The following is a 20,522-nucleotide window of genomic DNA, read 5'->3' as shown; positions in this document are numbered from 1 at the left end:
TGAGTGCATTATCCTGTTGAAAGAGGTGAGTACTCGGTCTGCAACAATGTTTAGACTGGTGGTATGTGTCAATATAATACCCACTTGAATTCTAGGACCCAAGGTTAGCATGGGCACTCTAACCAGTCCATGGCCCTTGTCAAAGTCGCTTTGAGAACTGACTGTTCACTTGCTGCCTCCCTTTACAGTTGCCACTGTAATGAGATAATCAATGTTATTAATTTCACCTGTCTGTAGTTTTAATGTTATGGCTGATTGGTGTAACTTCATAAAATGAAGGACATTTTTAAACGCACGCTGATTGTTCTCCAGTGTAAACAGCTAAGAAATAGAAATACAGGGCATTGTCAAATGTGTATGCATTTGTGAGTGTTTGGTAGTACAGAATATCACCTAAAAAAATCGTGCCATATACAATGCAGAGTCTAAATCATATTGTAGTGCACATATTGGCCGTGACAAGGTTCGTTTTGCAGTGTTCTATAGGTACGTCATCCATTTGAGACACATCTGCTTGAGTAGGAAGCAAGGTGTTCCGACCACCACAGATCACAATGGGTCGATTTTCCATCAGTGGAAAGCTCCAGATGTGCCTTGGCAACCCCCTCCCCAATACAGGACATTACTTTGCAAAAGTCCTTTCATGCAGTGGTGTAGTCTAGGTTTTTGTAGTGAGTACTGTATACTGTGATATTATTATTATTATTATTATTATTATTATTATTATTATTATTATTTCCTCACCCTCAATTTGTTCCAAAACTGTATGAGTTTCTTTCTTCTGTATAACACAAAAGATGATATTTTGAAAAATGACACAATTTTAATTTTTGGGTGAACTTTATACCTTTAAGAGCTACATTTAGCCTTAAATGTTATATGAATATGGGACCTGGAGCACAGGTTTTACCAGCGGTCAATTTTCAATGTACATTTAAGAGTGAACAATAAACGTTTGTTCAGTTTTATCACCAACACTCTTTCATTGCAGAATATTATGAACTTAATGAAGTGGTAGTTTACAAAGCTTTATAGATACATTTGTACTCGGGCTGTGGGTGAGATGTCACCCGACGATGCAATAACTTTAGGCGCAGGCTTCCGAAAACACTCAGAGTGTAGTTTGAGTCTGCTTACGTTTCAGATCTTCTTTTACATTAGTTAGTTAATTTCAAATTTGCGCCAAAAAACACCGCCAATTTTCCTCCTTGGCAGGTGGCGTCAGATCAGGTCACAGAATCCCCAAAGGTCCAAAAATGTTAGTGATTCGCAATCGCAACCACAGTCTGTGTTCGCAACACAGTGCGGGGTGAATTTATGAATGAAAGTTCTGTCACAAAACGATATTGTTACGTATCCTCACGCTTTTTAAGTGGGTATACGGAAATCCTTGGCCTTTCCTAGTGGGTATACGGCGTATACCTGCGTATCACGTAGACTACACCACTGCGTTCATGCCATCCAGGCAGGAGTCAGATCAAATTCCTCTTGTATAATCGGTTTAAATAGTTTTCCATTCAACTATAAGGCATAACTACTAATTGGCTGGAATGAAAGCCTGCAGCCACATTAGACTTTGGCAGTAAGATGGACCGCTATCCAGAACTGCAACAAGAAATAAGATCTATTCCTCAATAAAAGCATGAAAATTAATTATAGCCAGGATGGGAAGTATAGACTCAATTAATAAGATTAATAAGCATATTATTTTATGTATTTGCCACCTTAGTGTTTCAGTATTTACCCCCATAAAAATAAATAAATAAATAAACAATCTCTTTCCCTCGTGGATTTCCGGGGTTTCCGGAAACTATTTCCGCCTCCATTTTGTTGCCTTGTATGCAGCTAGAAGAATTGTTGCTGCTGTTGTCTGGGGTGCGGAGAGAGAGTTTTCAGCGATGGACGGGTAAGCTGATTAATGTCGTTATTGTTTTTAACCGTGTATTATTTTGGAAATGTGACCCATTGGTAATTCTGTATATTACTGTATACACACCGCCTGCTAACACGCTAGCAAGCTAACTGAATGAATCGCTACAAAATGAGACAGAGCGTGGCGTGGAGTTAGCATCATTGTGTGTGTGTGTGTGCGCGCGCGCGCGCCCTCACAGATTACATAAGAACAAAATAAACGTCGGTGCGTCCGTCAGTGTGTTTATCAGTAAATTAAATTAAATGTAAAGAAGACGAACCTCATTTAAATATGTTAAGCTTGAATTGGTTGTAGCTGGGATCCGTTTGTTTACTAGATAGCTAGCACTATGGACTAGCATTGTGGCTAAGCGTGTGTGTTGTTTTTTTTGTTTAATTTGTTGGAAAAGTTTATAGTTACGTTTTTATTAGCAGTAACGGTGGAGTTCACGTGTATACGTGTAAACATAAACAATTACAAACCAGTGTTTGGTGCGTTTATTTTTACACCATTGAGTTTTACAGGCTGACGCTAGCTAGCTAGCTACCTAGCTAGCAATCGACACAACTAGCTCAATGTGCTAGCATGCTATCTCCCGGTTCCCGCTGCTTTATGCATACAAAGCTAATATGAGCGTTTAGGAAACGCGTGGTTGGCTGATTAAGGCTTAAACGAACGATAGAAAGACACACGTAGGTAGACAATATGCAACCAAATTTGTAGTGACCCAGGACATACAACATTTAGTGGTTGAATTAATGTTTTAAAGGCCGCGGCATTATAAGGTAGCTATTTTATATTGTTTACTTGCTAGGCCAAGTGACTGGGCCAGAGAGTGATGCGCCACCACTGTAGTGTTTATAACTTAAGTATCTAAGCGCTTATTATAGAGAGCATCAAACACTTAAATGTTAGATATAAAAGTCTTTTCTTTATTTTGATTTTTTAAAGACCTGTGAGTTAAGCATCTGAAAGATTTTTGTTTTGATTATCCATCAAAGACAATACTGTAAAAAAAAAAAAAAAGTAAAGAATTAACGTCTTTATTAATCCATACAAAACATCTGAAATCTGCAGCTCATTTAGTTATGATCACAGAGCTTGATTGCCACCGAAGCTCAGTTAGCCATTTATTAAAATGCTCATTGTTCGACCTCTTGTATGAATGTTATTTATTGTTTGGTTTTCAGCATCAGTGATGTTGCAGTTGGTGTGAAGGTAAGATTTGTCTTTATTCTCTTTTCTAAGACATTATTGACTTTAATTACTGTGCCATTTGTCTGTACGAATTTATTCTGAGGGATTGGAGGGCTATAATAAGTTAATATTTTTGTTTCCCGATCATTTAAACAAATATTAGAATAGAACAGGGGCACAGAAGCCTCTATTGTCGCCACATATACATTACAGCACAGTGGAATTCTTTTCTTCACATACCCCAAGTGAGTGCAGAGTGCAGGGGCAGCTATAATGCAGTGCCCCTGGAGCAAGGAGGGTTGAGGGCCTTGCTCAAGGGCCCAGCAGTGGCAGCTTGGCGGTGCTGGTCCTTGAACTCCGATCAACAACCCAGAGCCTTAACCAGTTGCGCCACCACTGCGCCCTGTTATGGTGGTTAATAACAGTTGAGTTGCTTGTGAACACGATTCCCAATGTCCAACCATTGTAGGTTAAAAATGGGGTATGTGAACATGGATTCATATACCCAACCAACCATCTGAAGTGCCTGTATTTAAATATCCAAATCAATGTTCGGTTGTTCATTATTTACTATGTCCGCGTGAAGTCAGTGAAAACATGAAAAGAAAAGCCATGTCTAGTAGTATTTTGATGCAGAAAATCCCCACTTTCATGGTGTGCACCAGGACTAAATGGCTTTTATTCTCATGTGAGTGGGAGCAGGTGGTCAAATACCAAACTCATGGTACAAAGGGAGAAAAGGTACAATACGTTTCCAATAAATTTGGGACAACTCCATTAAAACTACAATAGGCACAAATTGGGTACCACTGGTTTGTAGATTAAGTGACACTGTATGTGCAGGTCACATCTGTGCTGCAGCGGTTTTCACTTTTCACCGGGTCCTGCTTTAGCAGAGACCATTTGTGTGTGTGTTTTTTTTTTTTTTTTTTTTTTTTTTAAATCATCAGTTTAAGAAGAAATAATGTACATATTTCTGTATGGACTGTTAGATCATTACAAAGGTACAACCCAAGTTTTTACTGTCATATTAGACAATTCTTTTTCACTCCTACGCTCTGACAATAGGAAATTTCATACAGGCTGGAATATTAATCTGGCACTCTGTTTGCTACATATTTCTGTGTATTATGTCAATCAAAAACAGGTTCTTTGTTTAATTGTAGTGTGAAAATACCTGAATACACAGCAATGACGTACATTATAATTAACTACAAATAATACCGTTTATAATTGAGGGGGGGTTTTGGATCAAAAGAAGAGCCATTAGAACCTAATGGCTTGGTCAAACAATCTGCTGGTTACTGGATGGTCCGCCTCTATTTAACTGGGTGGGGTGTGTGTACTTTTCAACAGTAAAAGTATGATAAACTTGATATAGTATAATAACATTTGCACACTCACTAACATCTGAATTTAAAATTAATATGGAATCAATATACAGGATGTCAGCAAGCAAATGAAGACATTTTTGAGAGCAAACAAGGTCAAAGGCTAGTCATGTGTTCAAAAGTGAGTTTGATGTATTGCCATATTTTGAATTTAACAGCTTTTGCTCAGTCCAAACTGTTTCTTTTGAACGAAACATGACCTGCCTTTGACCTCATGCTTGCTCTTGGGCATGTCTTCATTTGCTTGCTGCCAGCCTGTATATTAATTACATATAAATTTTTTTTTTCTCTTTGTTGTTGTTTATAGTTATATTGAAATAAATGTATAAAACTTCTTCCACTACTGGGATACATTATCAGGATGCATATTGAGATTAACTACTAAATTTCAGTAACCCACTATATTTATGGCCTCTAGTTTTTTTTTTTGGTCCATGTGAACTATGTAATGTTGGCATTGAAATCACTTAATTTGGATCTTGTTCAGGGTTTCCCGCAGAAGATCTGTTAGTTAAGATACTTTTTGTGAGAGACCACAGACTCTGTACTACATTTAACGATTATTAAAAACAGTCACGTGCAACCTAGCTAGCAGGTGAAGAACTCAAACAACAAAATCACCAGCTAACTTACTTTAAATTTGCAAGAACTGTAGACTAATAAAGTAACAGGCTTAAATAAACCCAAAACATAAGTCCACTTGCAGTTCTCACGCACACGCGTTTCATCAACTGGCTAGTTATTCTCCTGACAGTTACGGACCCCGTCTTTCATTTCGGCCGTGTGGCACGCGTGCCCGCTCGCGGTATGAAGAGCTTCCGCACTATTCTCCAAGATGCACTTGACGGCCTTTTGTGCAGCAGATTTTTTTATTTTTTTGGACGACCTAGTTAAGGCGGTATGGTTTCCCCCATTTTAGGCGGGCCGCCCGAACTGCAAAGTGCTGCAGGAAACCCTGTTGATGCTTCCTTTAATGTGTCCATACATTTAGTTTATGCGAGTCAGGATGTTGGTTGAAATGCTCCATGTTGCATGGGGAAGTCATGGCCTAATGGTTAGAGAGTCTGACTCGTAACCCTAAGGTTGTGGGTTCGAGTCTCGGGCCGGCCACGACTGAGGTGCCCTTGAGCAAGGCACCGAACTCCCCAACTGCTCCCCGGGTGCGGCAGCATAAATGGCTGCCCACTGCTCCGTGTGTGTGCTCACTGCTGTGTGTGTGCACTTTGGATGGATTAAATGCAGTGAACGAATTCTGAGTATGGGTCACCGTACTTAGCCGTAGGTCACGTCACTTTATTTCACAAGGTTTTAGACCTGTCTTGGAGGCCCCCTGGGATCTCAGTTTTGACATTGTGCAATCAGATTATTTGCTAGACTGATTGTATTGCTAAACCAAGAGTATACAAATGATCATGGCCTGCAGTCAACAAAATTTTAGAGTTAGCAGGCCAATTAAACCTTGGGCATAAATACCTGTAGAAGTTCTCATGAGTGTCGAAGAAACTCCTCAAAATTGTAGTGTCTTGCAGTTGTCCGCTGTCCCCTTTCACTGAGCCCACAGTATGCTCACTAGCATTAGAATCCTTTATTTAGCTTACAGGATTGGATCTGTGGTCTGTTGTCGTAGCCCAGCCATCTCTAGGTTTAACCTGTTGTTCATTTTGAGATTATTTTCTGCTCACAGTGGTTGTTGAATAGATATTCCAGTGACTGTAGTCTTCTTGTCAGCTAAAGCCAATCTGGTCATAACCCTCTGAGCTCTCTTATGAAGAAATTCTAGAGGCATCACGCAAGGCATTCTTGTAAAAAAAGAGGAGAGTTTTGCATGGAAGTGCTTGACCTGTAGCTACACGATTTTATGCCATATGAACGGGTAATTGTATAAATGAGGTACAGGGATCCGTGGCTGGTAGCTATATGTATATTGTCGAAATAAATACTTTGTTTTTACAAATGTCATTACTGGCATTGACTTTGCATAGGGTTGTGGCATCACTTCAGGAGTGTTAGTCACTATATAATCTGAACACAAAAATAACAAAGTTATGATTCAATTATTTTTCACATTGTAGAATTGGAAAAACAAAACTTTCAATACTTTATGCAACAGTTCCCAATGGCATTTAAAAAGCTCTTGTGGCAATTTGTGCTTCTTCTGAGAGTGCCATTTGTAAGACAGCTTGCATACCCTTCTGTCAAGTGGTTAATGAAATGCACAATTTTACCTGATAATGACAGAATTTACCTTTGTTTAAGAAGAAACTAAAGTTAATTTCAGACCCAGCTCTTTAAGTTCTAGCTTGACATATCTTAATATGCCTTTGTCTGTAACATTTATGTTTACAAAATTACATTTCACTTTAATGTTTAAGGATGTATAATGTCATTAAAAACAAAGACAAATAAATCACGGGTAACTTGAGCATGGGTTTTTTGGCATGGGAAAGAAAATGCCAAGGCCATTAAAATGTGTTATTTGATATTCTGTGGCTATTTGTCATTGAAGAAATAGAGAAGATTTAGAACTGTCCCCTGGATATTAGATTTAGGCCTACTTCAAGTTTCCATCTCCGGCTTTCATAATATTAGACTGGCAGTAATTGAATGGGGCCTGTTTATGTCTAAGATGGTTAGGAAAATTGTGATATTCTCCAAAATGCCTTCTGCTAGCAGATCTCTTAACTTGGTTTGTGTTCCACCAACAAAATTTTCCTCCCCAGAGAATGATATTAACCTGTTTTGTGTGGAAGTAGTTATGGGAAAAACATTGATTTTAGTAGCATTTATGGCTTTGAATTTATTGCTTATTATTCCCATTTAATTATGATGGAAACGATTATATTCACTTAAGGCACATTTTAACATGATTTGTTCAACTACAAAAATGTTAAAATAAACAATTATTTCCTAACCCCGCTTTGAGCAGCACAAATAAGAAAACTCCAACTTTTTTTTATTATATTTTTTTCCTTCTTTCTCCTTCTCTTCTCTATTTTAATTACAAATGCCTACCAAGAAAAATTTGGAATTATTTGTTGTGAGCAGCTTTGTCTAGTATCTCTTTTTCACTTTGAGCTACTTACTGGCTATTGCTATAAACATTTTGGGGCTTTACAGGATTTAATTGAGCTTAGGATGAGATGACTGTGTCTGACATCCCAGACAATACGAGATTAAAAAGACACCTTAGGAAAAATAAGAGCTGGTGTTTTACGTGTCCTGATTTTTAAGCAGTTTTCAGAGTTGTTTCATGTTCTTAACAGTAGCAAAAGGTGTCATTGGAGGACATCTGTTTATTTCACTTGCTGTTTTTCTTTATTCAGAGGGGGTCAGATGAGCTGCTGTCCAGCAGCATGTACAACAGTCCCAACTCCGGGATGAGCAGTATCAGTGGTAAGGAAGGCACCGCATTCGTTGATTTCTGTCTACTGAACAAAGCAGAGTTATTACAAATTGTGCGATAAATGTTGTGTATTTCTGATGCATTGCCTTGTTAGATGGCACATCCAATGGAAGTGACAGCAAAAAATTGAGAGTTGAAGAGAGGGTTGGAGAGGCTCCTCCATCACGTGTTCTCCATATCAGGAAACTACCCAGTGAGGTTTCAGAAACGGAGATCATTGCCTTAGGATTGCCTTTTGGAAAGGTCACCAATATCCTTACCTTGAAAGGCAAAAACCAGGTGAGTTTTTGAGCACAATTTCTAATTATTGAATAAGTGTAATAAAGGATTAAATGTCTTTAATTTTTGCTTTGTCCAGGCATTCCTTGAGCTTAGCACGGAAGAAGCAGCTATAACCATGGTGAACTACTATTCAGCTGTTACACCCCATATTCGAAATGTCCCAGTCTTCATTCAGTATTCAAATCACAAAGAGCTCAAGACTGAGACAAACCAGGTAACCAACCTTTTTCATAAACCCTATGAAGTATGTCAGTGCTATTATGGGATGTTGGGTAAACAATGCTGGTGCCACTTAGTCTTTCATGCTGGGGTTTTGATGTTGTCTGCTATTTTTGCTGCTTAGTCTGGAACACCCACATCAGGCTCCGGTGATGGAACGCTCTCAACACCCAGCAGTCCAGTTTTGAGGATTATCATAGACAACATGTTCTACCCTGTCACTCTAGATGTGTTGCAGCAGGTTGGCATTCTATAAATGGCAATCTCATCATTTTTTTTCTTCCCTGAATTAAAATTGTAAATCTTTTTAAGCAGAGACCTGATTTTATTTAGTTATGTTAAAAAAAATTTTGTTTATTTAATTTGTTTATTTAAATTTTTTGGAGAAATGACCTCTTTTTATTACTATTATTATTATTTATTTTTTAATTAGTTTACATTATCATGTTGTCTTTGTATAATTGTTTTTTTGTATGCTTTCTCCCTTTTTTTTTGTTGATAGATCTTCTCAATTCTCTTCTTTCTCTGTCAATAGATCTTCTCAAAGTTTGGCACAGTTATGAAAATCATCACATTCACAAAGAACAATCAGTTTCAGGCCTTGCTACAATACAATGATGCAACGAGTGCACAGCAAGCTAAAGTGGTGGGTGTTGGATCTGTTTATGGCAAATCTCCCCTCAGTGCTCAGGTTTGTACATTGCTGTACAACAGATTTCATATGTGAGTAATTCTTGTTCTCCTTCTTAGGCACTCGATGGTCAAAACATATACAATGCTTGCTGTACACTTCGTATAGACTACTCCAAGCTTGTCAACCTGAATGTGAAGTACAACAATGATAAGAGCAGGGATTACACTAGACCAGAGCTGCCGGCGGGTGATGGGCAGCCTGCTGTGGACCCCTCAGTGGCAGTGGCCTTTGGCAAGGACTCGAACTCACTGCTCGGTAAGATCCCAGGTATCTCCCTCTTTTTTTTTTCCTTCTCTTTGAGTCATAGCGGGATAGACGCATAATAAAACTCGGCTACTTGCACGTTTAGGTCCCACGTGTTTATTAAACATGGTGTAAACCCCCAACGCCGCATTGTATTAGGAATTTAATTATAATGGAAGGAATCTTTTGACCGAGAGTTTAACATTTTTGTTCATCATTGAGAAGAAATAGAAATTGTGATTTTTATTTATTTTTTTAAATAGTTAGTGTGCACACATGGGAAAGGGTTGAGTTCAGTTTGTGTGTTTCAGTTGTCATTTAGTGGAAGTTGACGAATCTGAAATATGAACTTGATTTTTGCCTTGTGTGACATTTTCAGGATTGCTAGCAGGGAGAACGTTTACATAAATCATTTGTTCACCCCAGGGGTCCTCTGTGTTATCTGCAAAAGACCAGCATGTCTGCAGGTTTGCATTCTACCCCAACAGGAGTCACACATGATTCTAGTCTTCAAATGACTTGGGGTTGTCTCATATTTTGCTGGAACAAAGGCATGCAGCCATGCTGCCCTTTTGCAGGTAACATGGAAGAACTCTGGTTTACCTTGTAACCTGGGCTTCTGCCTTATTCAATGGCTGATTGTGATGAAGTAAGGACAATAAAGGGCATACCTGGCAGTAGAGATAGCAGAGATCTGTTATTCAGTAGCAACCCTGAGGCTATATCAGCAGAAAAGCCTGGATCAGGAAAAAAAAATCAGATCGGATCCTTTAATCCTCAAGTAACAGAGAATTGCTTATAGCATAACACAATCTTTTGTTAAGTTGACGGCAAATTATATGACACAGGTTTTAAAGGCAATTTGAATATATTCTTTATTATAAAATAATAAATTGTCATTAGCAATGTAGATGAATTGTCTTCTTGGCAGTTATTGTGTATTTTCTAGAGGGAATGTTTGAATTATACAAAACCTTGTCTTATGCATAAGAATGTATGTACAAGTGGCATGATTGGGGTGAAGAGAAAATCCAGTGAATTTTATGGAACATGCAGACAATCATTTATAACTCTAAACAAAGTAATGTCCTGTTGCTGTCATATGTTACATATCAAGAAAAATGTGACCTGCGCTGGTGTTTTCTATAGATGTTTGGTCACCAGAATGCAGCAGATAGAACACGGAACTATGTCTTGGCATTGTGTGTGGACAAAGACTCCCTGACGATGGATTTAATTATTGTGTAGCTCAAGCTTTTCACTAGCCTTTACTACTCATTAGTGCTCTGTTAAGCACTATGTACAATTGTTGAGCAGAAAAGCATCTCAAAATGCACGTTGAACCAGATAAGATTTGTAGCATGAAAGTGCACCTGAAATATCTGTAGTGTAAATATGATGTAGTCATGTCAACATGGACTAGAATCTCAAAGGAATTTTCCAATGTTCTGTGGCAGTCATGACATGAATTGAGGCTGTGTTAATAGCACGGTGTCCCTCCCCGGTATCAGTAGTGTTCTTACTAAAATATTTGGTGAATTCATGTGATTTGCAATCTCTCCGTTTTTGACCATTCAAATGACCTGCATATTAGTGCTGTACACGATCAAACGAAGCTTGCCAGTAAAATGAAATTTGGCTTGTTGTGTGTGTATAGCTGCATTCTGCCCACTGAGTTTAAAATTATCACTTGTTATGTAATGCATAATAAATAATTATTTATTGTACTGCTTCAATTGACTTACCTTTTCAACTTTCCATCATCTTGCATTTTAGCACATGCGGAGTGAAAAATGAGAGGTGGCACGACAAGAAAAAAGGAATGCAGGCAGCCTAACTTGGGTGTTACAATAAGTGCAATTAATAATTAAAACCCAGTAAAATTATTTCTGTTTCATTTCATGCTTTGCCATAAATATTTATGATTAGGTGTTCTGCTAATTTTTGGTATTAGCAGAAGAATGGTAAAATAATACTAACACCATAAGAGTGTGTGGTTTATATATTTGTTTTCTTTATTAATTATATAGTTATTGAATCATGGTGCAAACAACATGCCAGCTTTATTGTTAATTCTTTTTGTATATTGAGCAGCTGTAATGTGGTGGTGTTGCTGTTGGCAGTTCCCCCTCTGAGCTCTTTGTGTAACCGCAGGTGCGTTGAGTCCCCTGAGTGCGGCGGCGGCAGCAGCGGCAGCAGCAGGACGAGTTGCTCTGTCTGGGCACTCGGGTACTGGAGTGCTCCTGGTTAGCAATCTCAATGACGAGGTCAGTCCTGGTTTTTTTTTTTGTTTGTTTTTGTTTTTAAAGCTTCTCATTTCAAGTAGCCTCCATTACCTTTCAGTCTACATAACTGTGTTGCTTTTTAGTCATGCCATTGTTCTGTGTGTTCATGTATGATCAGTATAATGCACAAAGGATGAAGCAAACGCAGTAAGGCTGGTTGGAACTGCATCCGTTTGGTTGGATATTTCATGGGACATTAGCCTTTACGCTTATTTAGTTACAATTAATAAACTTTAGCTCGAGTTTTATTATAAGATTCAAATAACCAAATCATTGTGCCTAAGACCTAAGAACTTGAACTGCTCATTATGTGATGATGGTTCAAACACTTTCTCAAGCATTTCAGTGAACACATTTAGCTTGCATGTTTGCCTGTGACTTGTCTTTTCTGAAAGTTACTTTTCCTCCCTGAAATTCTTCATGGCCCTGCCTAATCCTTAAATTTGTGCTGTTTCTCAAAATGAGTCATTTGTCTCTAACTCTGTCTTTATTTCTCTCTCTTTCTCTCTCTGTCTGCTTTATGAAACTGGTTACATGTTTTTCATTATCTGTCTAAGTTCGTTTCACTTCTGGCCTTTTCTCATCTTGGAAACTGAAAACTTATAGAAAATATGAAAGTGGTAACGAACCTGTCTTCTCAAAAATCTCCGAAATTTTTTTTTTTATTTTTTTATTTTTTTTTTTTTTAAAGTAATGAAAGTGTCACGTGTGTTTGCCAGCTAAGGCTTTCTCTGTGCCATAACTCAATGGTGGTTTTCTACTCTTCAGTAGCATGGCAGTTACAGGGAATTTGGCCATATTCTAGTGCACGAAAAGAAAAAAACGATTTACTTGCATTCCAAATCTATCATTCTGAAGCCTCTCTTATATTTAAGTCTGTTGCATGCTTTTTTCCCTCCATGATATTATTTGTTGCCTTTTTTTTAAGTAAAGTATCCAACCCTAATGCAGGGTTTCTACATTGGCACAATTATTTGCTTTTGTAATCTGTAATTGCATAGAGCAACCATTTTCTGACCAAACTCCTGCATTTCCTGTGTACTGACCTGTATTGTATATTTTTTGTCCCCATTTTTTTTTATTCTGCATTTGTCTCCCTTTTCCCCCTCCCCAATCATTCCACATTTTCTCCTCTCTCCCCCTCTATCTCTTTAAATCCTCCCCTCCTCATTCCTATCTGCCTCTCCCAATTCTGCCCCACCCTGACCACACCTCACTGTTCATGCTCTGTGCTTGAACAAATATGTTCCTCGGATGAACTTGCCCCCAAATTAACTGCCTTGACCCATGATCCATGACCACCTCACCATTCTGCGGGAAACCACCCTCCGTTATGGATGATCTGTTCATCTTCGCTCTTCCTCGACTCTTCTCTCTACCTGTCTCACGCTGCTTGCTCTTCTCTCCTTCTAAAGATGGTTACGCCCCAAAGTCTGTTTACCCTCTTCGGTATGTTCTTGTTAGCACTCTATTTTTGTTGTTTTTTTTGTTGTTTTTATTTATTATTCCCCCATATTTTATTTAGTCTTTTTTTTTTTTAGGTTTCTTTAATAACTTTTGTTGCCTTTTGCTGTTAGTTTTGAGGTTTTTTCCCCCTCTGTCCTTTTGAAGTGCTTTTTGATTTTTTCTTTAAAGCATGCATGTTTCTGCATGTACTATCATCTCAGAGCTTATATTTAAATGTATTTTTATTTGAGGGACCCTCTGAATCTCTTGCTTCTGTTTAAACTGTGATTAGTTTTCTTCATTAGGAAAATGTTCTGACTCTCTATATGATGAATCTAGCTCTCCACTCTAAGTTTCACCCTGTTAAAGGCTAACTGTTCCTCCCTCTCCATCCTACTCCTCCTCCTGCTTCTCTTGCTGCTTCTTGCTATAATACAGGAGTGTATGGTGATGTGCAGCGTGTGAAGATCCTCTACAACAAAAAAGATAGTGCACTGATACAGATGGCAGATATGAATCAGGCCCAACTTGGTAAGATTAATTCCTTGATTTTGTCTAAGAACAAGACTGTTAGGAAAAGGAAATCATTTCTAAAAATCTGATCACAGATTTTTCTCTTATTTGGGGAGGTTGTTGTTTTTTCCCCTTCTCTATAGGCTTAAATCTACTGACATGTACAGAAATAGTTTAGAGTGTGGTTCTTAAAGGAGTTGCTTATTAAAGTTTAACTTAGGGTAGAATGCTATCGTTGTAGTTTGATTGTTTACAGTCTTTTCACAAGGAAAGGGAACAACTTAAACTTTTGGTCAATTGCTTGATTTGAAACGTGCAGGTTATGTGCACTATATTTTTGAGGCCCTTGTAAATATGTAAAATTGCAGTAGTAGAAGTAACACAATGCGCAATTGCTACTAGTGTTAATAATTCAAATGTGTACGCTAGGCTTGCACAGTCTGGAAAGATAATACCTTTAACCTTGTATGTCATCTAGCTTCAGTATGGACAGAAGTTTTGTGTAAAAAAAAAAAGTTGCCTGAAGCCCTTAAAAGCGGTTGCACAATCTGATGGCACTTGTTTAAATCAGATTGTATAGGACTGTGACTCAAATTAAAGCTTAATTCTACAGTATAATGATGATGGATGTGCCTTTTTCCTAATCATCATATTCAGTTATTAAGAGTTGAACAGATATTGGGTCAACTGTTGAGGAGAAAAACCTCTTTAATGTGGTGTAACAGATGCCGTTTCCCACTACAGCTTTCTTCCTGTCCGTGGCAGTGCTCTGTTTGTTTCAGACTGATGCAGTGCACTCTGGTATTAGTTAAAATACAAACTTTGTAAAAGCTGCCACTGGGTACAAGAGTGCAAATCCCATCATCACACTGTATCACAGTGGTAATGCATGTTAATGTTGCTATATAAGTATAGATCTTGGCACAATGTAGCCTATTTACTAAAGCAGAGCATGAATCATATATGAATGCTCCACAAGAGTAGCACCTGGTAAAAATGAAAAGCGCTGCCTCAGATTACATTTGCCGAGAACCATGCGTTAGAAATTAGTGAACATCTGCCAAACATATTGGTTGAAATCAGTATAGCAGATAATGACCATGTGGCATTAACATCTGTATAATTTATTTGTTGTTGGTAGAGGTTATGTAAAAGTGGTACAAAATGTCTAAATGGGACTTCTTTTAACCCCGATTGTGGCATCTCATGATTGTCCTGTACACCTCTAGCAATGAGTCATCTCAATGGTCAGAAGATGTATTCAAAAATCATCCGGGTGACACTGTCCAAACATCAGACTGTGCAGTTACCAAGAGATGGCTTGGATGATCAAGGCCTTACCAAGGATTTCACCAATTCTCCTCTTCATCGTTTCAAAAAACCCGGCTCCAAAAACTTCCAGAACATCTTCCCTCCCTCTGCCACCCTTCATTTGTCAAACATCCCGTGAGTGCTTCTCTCTCACTTAGTTATGGTTAGTCTTTTATTTATGATTTCAGAAATATTTACTCGTTATCTTGTCTATTTTACAGGCAAGACATAACTGAAGATGACCTCAGAGTACTGTTCAATAACTCCGGAGGCACTGTGAAAGCTTTCAAATTTTTCCAGTAAGTTCTGTTTGAGTTTTTTTTTTTTTTTAAGTAAAAATGAGCTGTTTAATGTAATGTCTAATGTTAACTGAAGGTTTTGGCTCTTATTTTTAACCATGTACTGTTTATTTCTTTGCACAGAGATCGCAAAATGGCTCTAATTCAATTATCTACAGTTGAAGAGTCCATTCAGTGCTTGATTGACCTACACAACTACAACATGGGCAACAATCACCATCTGAGGGTCTCATTCTCCAAATCAACAATTTAAAAGAAGCTGAGACAGGTTTAATGTTTTCTAATGTTACCTGTTGACTGTTTTGGTACACTGGGGACCACATTTTGACACTTTTTTTTGTGTTCTTTTACCAGTCATTCCCAATGAAAATGAGTGAAAAAAGAAACCAGATTTGTCTTGGGGGAAAGAAAAGAATGCTTTACCCTATTAGCAGTCCTCCCTGTATTACCTCCCCCCAGTTCTTCATTACAGGAGGTTGAGTCTTCGTAATCCTGATTAGTTGACAAAGAATGTGCCTTACTCAACAAACTGTCATAAAGATGTTCACTTCCATAAATTGTCATAAATGCAAGACCTCCACCGCATAGCAACACAGGCTTATTTGTTGTGAATGTGTTAATGGTTTTGAGAAGTCAGTCAATTGTTTTGTTTTTCTTTCCCTTGTGTGAACTGTGTACAGTGTGTGAAATCTTGCCGCTCCAAGCTCAAGTCCACGTATTTGCTTTTTTGATCATTTTCTTGTTTTGTTTTTGATCAGCTTGGATTGTGGATCTTATGGAATAATAAAAAAATAAAACAAAGATCCAGTGGCGTGTATATACCAGACTATCCTAGTGCTTAACGGTCACTGCAAGTTTCTGTTAGCTTGTATCCAAGTCATTTTCAGATGCTTATAATTTAGTATGCCAAATTTAAGTTTTTCATAGTAGGCACTGAACATGTTAATACATATTAGTTTTTGTTTTATTGGACATACACCAGTTTTCTCTGCATGCCTAGATAAGTTCTGAGAATCTTTGTTTAGAGATCAGCTGTTGCATGAATTAAAAGAAACATGAGCCTGAAGTTTGACATGAACAGTATGTAGAATAAGGACAACCTGGTGGGACCAAAGTTTGTGCCTTTTAGTCTTAATTTCCTGAGCATTCAGATTTTTAGAAAGTTCCCTGTTTTGTACTTCCCAGAAGCAAATCCTATAAACAAACTGATATTTATCCGGTTTGGGAAAATGTAACAGTTACCAAGAGATATAACCCATTTGCCACCAACGCTCCATGGTTGTATTTCACGTGACTGGACTGTACATTTTTAAGACGGTGGTTAATTTCTGTATAGTTTTTTTTTAATATACATGTTTAGAAACATAAAATTGCAGTTTGGATGTGGCACAATTAAAAAGATTGTTTTTTTTCTAACACTGTTGAGAAGGATTGTCTTGGTTGTGTTTGTGGTTGGTTTTTTGCTCCTCTATCCCTCTTGTACTCTGCTTTTACCGCTGTAGCATGCTCAATAAATACTTCTGTAGCTCTGTATTCACTCTCTCTCTCTCACTCTCCTGTCTTTCTGTCTCTGCTCTGCCTTTACTGTTCTCTCCTCAGTGAAAAATAGGATACACATTACTACTTGGTGTATATGAGCACAATTATTGCTGAATTTTTAACTAGACATAAGCACTGATGTAAATAATGGCCAGTGCTCTGTTAAAATCATGAGTGCACTCATGAGAAATTCTGTTTTCCTGATCCATTCAGACTGTATTTATATGGTAACACACCACCTATGTAGAACAGCTCTTCTTCCATACTGTGTTCATTCTGACAGACTGAATCATAACCACTACCATGCACCCTTTGCATCTTTTAAAGGGCCAGGTGCTTGATTGACATGTAGTCTTATATAATCATTATGTATGTGTCGCCAAACCTCCCTTTTTCTTTTTGTCCTGGGTGCCATGACATCTAATTCAGCTCAGACTTCCTGATAATGGCACTATTGATTTGGACTGTGTTCCTTTCAGAGCAGCCATCCTCATGTCTCTTTATGCTGAGGCTGATTCACACTGAGCTCGTCCTTCACTTGGCCCAGCGTGGCAGTGTGTTTTGGTATTGTCATGGTGATTGCTGTCACCACAGTGGTGGGGTGGGAGCTGAGAAATACGAGCATGTGACTGGCTTCTGCTCGCCTTCCCGCTTGCCCTGGAGCAAGGCTTGTGGAGTCAGTGGGAATTGGAGGGTTGCAGATGAGATTACGCAGGCAAAGCGAGCTTTCCAGAAATGCTTTCCTTGCTACATTGATCGAGCAAAGTATTAACGCACAGTGTGAGACCATCTCTCTTATGAAGAGAACGGCCTGGGTTTCCATGCTTTTACACAACGTAATGACTTCATGCATGATAAGGCGCATCAAGCTTATTGAATACTTCTCAGTTTGCCTGGTCATTTATGCTGCTTTTTCATTTTAACTTTCATTTAGGACTCTTAGTGCAGGCATGACAGAAAAGAGTTGCTTGACTAAATATGCATGAAGGCCTATTGTATAACACAATGGTGCATGTTTGCAATAAATACACACTATGTCCAGGATGTCATTACAGGACCATTTAAGATATCTAGAAAACTATTTAATATACAGTTGTTATAATAACTATCAATGTAACACACAAGCATTTGCCTGCTATTTTTTTATAAGCACCATCATGAACATCCATGCATTGATCATTCTGTCTGTTTTTGATTAACTCTGTACTGAATGGCTTGAATCTCACACCCACGTGTATTACACCTCCAATCAGATAGAAGTCTTCCATTTGTCCCCCTTCTGAGCAGGTAGGATCGGACTGAATAATCAGGAAGCTTCTTTCTCTCATTGGGGTCCTTGAAGTTCTCACCACTCCATGCCACGTAGGATGAGTGGGAGGTTGTGCATGCTAATACTGACAGCAGGCCTCAGCAACTGGGAACAGCAAGTTCATCCTTTTCTCCCTTTCCCTCCTCCATCAGACCATCCCTTCTGTCTCTCCACCCGTGAGCTGATGGCAGTCTTTCTGTGGTCAGGGAAGCAGCTCTGGTTCTGGGCAGAGAGGTCAGAGCACTAATGAGATGCCTAGGGAGAGAATGACAGAAGTGTGCATGCGTAAATAATCTATTAATTACAGGGGAGGTGCAGCATGAATCGAAAACCTTTCTCTGTGATATCTTCATCCCTTCCCTGAATACCATCCACCCCCCACCCTCCCGACCCCTTCACCACCCATCTCACACACACACACAGTGACTCACCTCCCCAGCACACCCTTCTGCAGGTTCAAGAAGAACCATGATGACACGTTTATTCAGAGATTAAAGCCAGATCTTCTAGATTGCCACCTAAAAAGGTAATTTACAATATTAAACTGACTTATCTATATGCAAATGACGCTCTTCCTACACTTATTTAAATAATTTATGTGAAGGTACAAAAGTGAGAAGGGGGTTATACTTACAGGAAGCGTTAACCTGGTTAGGCCGTGGTGAAAACTATTTTTTTTCCCCCATGCTGAGTTTATTTATTTCAATTATACCAATAGTTCCCTCATGGGCTGAGCTATGGGACACAACATGAGGCTTATTGCACTGCTTCACAGTGAATATTTTGCCTCAGGGCTTTCCCTGAATAATGTCAATATCAGGGCTTGTGTTCATTCCTCAAGTTCCCCTCTAGCCGCTTGTCACATATTGTGATGCCTCTGACATGGATAATTTCATCTTGTGTTGAGGTGTTAGTGTGGGAACATGGACTTTTAGCAGATGTGACGTTCTGTCTCTAATGCTGCCCAAGGCATCACTTTCCAGTGATGTGGGACAGCAAAAGTAGGAGGAGGATATGCGGCGTATAAAGTTAGCCTCTAATAGGCGCTAATTGATTGCAGCAGCAGAGTGAAAATTAAGAGAAAATAAGCTAGAATAGTCGACCTCACAAGGAGACACGAGTTGGAGAAAACTGCAGTATGTTCCAGAAAGTAAGTTTAAGTGTACATAAGTTGTTTTATTGATATTTTAAAGTATGTTAGGTACTAATTAAATGGGATAGTGATTATAAAAACTTACAGAAAATAGAGAAGCTTAATGTCTGCTTAGTTGTACTGCTGTGTTCGGATGCTCCCAAAACTAATTCTTAATCTTAAAAACGCTTCTTCTCTGTAGTTTTCCTTTTACTATCGTCTGCAGGAGCTGGGATTAGTTGACTCACCGAGAGCAAGAGTAAAGTAGAACCCCACTGCATGTTATTACTTGTGAGAAATGATGGAGAACTCACATTACCCAACACTCAGACACCTCTACAGTACCGTAACCAATGCTGCAGTGACCTTCTCAGAGTTTGTAGCTTTACATCTCCGTTTTTGTTTCACTTCAGAGACACGCATTTCCAGAATGTTCAAGTGTTGTTCTCTGCAGGTGAAAATGAGCCCTCGTACATGACAGTTTTATATAGCCCTTGTGCTCTGGTGAGACCACATAAATGAGGATTTTAGCACATCGTCGTCTCTGCTGTTCTTATATCTTGCGCACCAAACCATAGTGCGTACTTGCCATCTGTCAGTGTTTACTTGAGAGACTGGCTTTTTTTTTTTATTCCACCAGAGTGTCCAATGTAATATGAAACATTTACATGTTTTGCATCATTCGGGGGCGTACATTATTCCTTTTTTTTTTTACTGTTGGAAATGATCTGTTACCCTTATTTTCTTTTTTTCAGTGTGTGACACTATACATTTCCTTAATAAATGCCATTGTTATCTTGATCACGAAATCTAGATGCAGTGATATCAAAAGGTTAGAAGGCGGCACATCTCCAGCACTGGATAATTGGTGATTATGTTCATGATTTTAACAAACTGATTGATTTAATGAGCAGATTATTGGCACAATGAGATACGACCGATGGCCTAGCTTTTCTCTGAGGACCATGCTGTCGTTGCGAATGACATCAGTGCGTGAGGTGAACTCACCATTAGTGATCTAATCTCCCCCAAGGACACATTACAGAGCAAAAACCGGCTTCATCTCCCTCTCCCAGCACAGAGCGTCCTGATATGGTGACGACAAAAAGCTTTAGACTGAATGGATTTGCAGATTTGATCAAACCTTGCAAAACATTAACTTTTTTTTTTTGGCTGATGATTTCATAAAGTCTGTTTTTGGGCAGAATTATGTAAAAATGAAATTCACAAAGACAATGTTACAGCATGTTGCAGAAATACCGTAAACAAGGGATTGAGAGATTTTGTTCCAGTTCCATTATTTACCTGCGTGACCTCCTATTCTTTGCATTTTGCGCTAACTTCCCT

The 20,522-nt window shown here is 38.6% G+C and overlaps 1 protein-coding gene across 2 annotated transcripts; it reads left to right on the top strand.

Annotated features, from left to right (window-relative positions):
- Nucleotides 1-1,777: 1,777 nt before the first annotated feature.
- On the top strand, nucleotides 1,778-16,611 carry ptbp2a (polypyrimidine tract binding protein 2a). 2 transcript variants are annotated; one of them, XM_027149283.2, is made up of 14 exons: nucleotides 1,778-1,906; nucleotides 3,103-3,130; nucleotides 7,824-7,893; nucleotides 7,998-8,182; nucleotides 8,262-8,399; nucleotides 8,529-8,645; nucleotides 8,940-9,050; nucleotides 9,155-9,353; nucleotides 11,496-11,608; nucleotides 13,042-13,075; nucleotides 13,511-13,603; nucleotides 14,815-15,031; nucleotides 15,118-15,195; nucleotides 15,319-16,611. In XM_027149283.2, exons 1-14 carry the CDS (start codon nucleotides 1,899-1,901, stop codon nucleotides 15,446-15,448), a joined length of 1,521 nt encoding a protein of 506 aa, XP_027005084.1. In that variant the 5' UTR covers nucleotides 1,778-1,898; the 3' UTR covers nucleotides 15,449-16,611. The 2 variants fall into 2 exon arrangements, with proteins under 2 accessions (XP_027005084.1, XP_027005083.1); XM_027149282.2 differs by having other exon boundaries at nucleotides 9,155-9,365.
- Nucleotides 16,612-20,522: the final 3,911 nt, after the last annotated feature.

Source organism: Tachysurus fulvidraco, chromosome 3 (genome assembly GCF_022655615.1).
Source record: "Tachysurus fulvidraco isolate hzauxx_2018 chromosome 3, HZAU_PFXX_2.0, whole genome shotgun sequence".
In the NCBI taxonomy this organism is placed as follows: Eukaryota; Metazoa; Chordata; class Actinopteri; order Siluriformes; family Bagridae; genus Tachysurus; species Tachysurus fulvidraco.
Note: the sequence above shows the minus strand (reverse complement) of the source record. Positions and strands in the feature narration are given on the sequence as shown.